This window comes from Lolium rigidum, chromosome 4, assembly GCF_022539505.1.
Source record: "Lolium rigidum isolate FL_2022 chromosome 4, APGP_CSIRO_Lrig_0.1, whole genome shotgun sequence".
Classification (NCBI taxonomy): Eukaryota; Viridiplantae; Streptophyta; class Magnoliopsida; order Poales; family Poaceae; genus Lolium; species Lolium rigidum.
Window position 1 is genome coordinate 17,758,885 of NC_061511.1, and position 1,390 is coordinate 17,760,274.

General features: G+C 59.6%; 1 protein-coding gene across 1 annotated transcript in view; it reads left to right on the plus strand.

Moving 5' to 3' along the window:
• The first annotated feature begins 870 nt into the window (after window positions 1-870).
• The window catches only part of LOC124646726, a 6,434-nt gene continuing 5,914 nt past the window's right edge, over window positions 871-1,390 (plus strand). Inside the window, exon 1 of the mRNA XM_047186804.1 lies at window positions 871-1,297. Within this exon, the coding sequence (XP_047042760.1) occupies window positions 871-1,297 (427 nt within the window). The remainder of the gene's footprint in view (window positions 1,298-1,390) is intronic.

A 1,390-nucleotide genomic window follows, 5' to 3' on the forward strand; every position in this document is an offset into this window, starting at 1 on the left:
CGCCCGCTCCGGCTGCGCCCTCTCCCGCTCCGGCCGCCCCCACGCCGGCACCCGCCCGCTCCCGCTTCGAACGCCCGCCATGGCCACACCTGGTCGCCCGCTCCGGCCCACGCGCTGCCTTGCTGCGCTGCCGCCGCTCCAGTCTCGGGCGCCACCGTTCCTAGCCCCCGTGCCGCCACCCTCGACCGCAGCTCGGTAGAATTTGGCCGGATTCCAGCAAGGTCATGTGCAGGAGCAGTTGCTATCTGCTGAAATTTCAGCCCGCCACGGGTGAGGGGTTGACCCTGTATTCCCCCTCCCAACCCTCACAAGTAAGGGGCGAAAAGCCACCCCGTAGCCAAAACTGTAAAAATTCGAGACGGGGGCCTGATTTACGGGGTCTGCTAGACGGTCGGGTAGAGCTCTACCCAGTATATCGACGGTTATTTTACGGGATTGGGCCTTTTAAGGAGTTTGTTAGACATGCTCTAAGGGTGTAGCAAAAACAATATAACCTATAGTATCCTATCCGGGACGAACTTCGTAACTTGTAATGATTTGATTTGATCAATTAAGTGCTGACATTCTCAAAAAAAAAAAAAAAATACCGACAACCTTGCCACCTTGGTAGCAATGAAGACACGTCGGGCGAATCATCTACTGGTACGAAATAAAACGAGGGCACTCGCGAAAAATCCACAAAAACTGCGCAAAAGATCAAATTCCCCCTTGTCGTCTGAGGGCCTCCGGGCTGCTCCGGTCAAGGGTTTGCTCCCGCCACCAAATTTTCACTTCCCCAGCCCTTCCGCACGGCCACGGCGGAGGCACCGGCTCGCGAGCGTCCCCGGCGATCGTGAGGGGGCCACCGGCTTGCTCCTCGCTAGGTCAACAATGCCGCTCGCCGCCACCCAAGAGGGAGAGGCGTCGGGGTCCAGAGCCCCCGCGCGCCGCCGCGGCCGCTGCTCCACCACAGCCGTCGCCGCTGCGCTCCGCCGCGGCCGCAGCTCCGCCACAGCCGCCTCCGCTGCCGCCATGCCCGCGACGACGGCGCGGTCGGTGGCGCTGGTGCGTGCGCGGCGGCAGTCCTCGGGCTCCCAATCGGCACAGCGAAAGAAGAGAAGGAGAAGGGCGGGTTCGAACAAGAGACCAAGCAAACGGAAGAGAACCAGCGAGGAGGAGGAGGAGGAGGTCTCATCTGCAGGCAGCTCCCCGATTCGCGTTCCGCACATCCCCGATGAGGTGTATCGTCGGGGACTTGACGATCCTGATACATGGAAGACCATTCAGAAGGCACAGGCGGACTACGACGCAAAATTAGGTGTGCTGCCCCTCGATTCCTTATAATTTCTGTTGGTCCAAGGTTTAGAAGATTAAAATTTCCGAGATTGAGGTGTGATGCACGTTGGTGTTT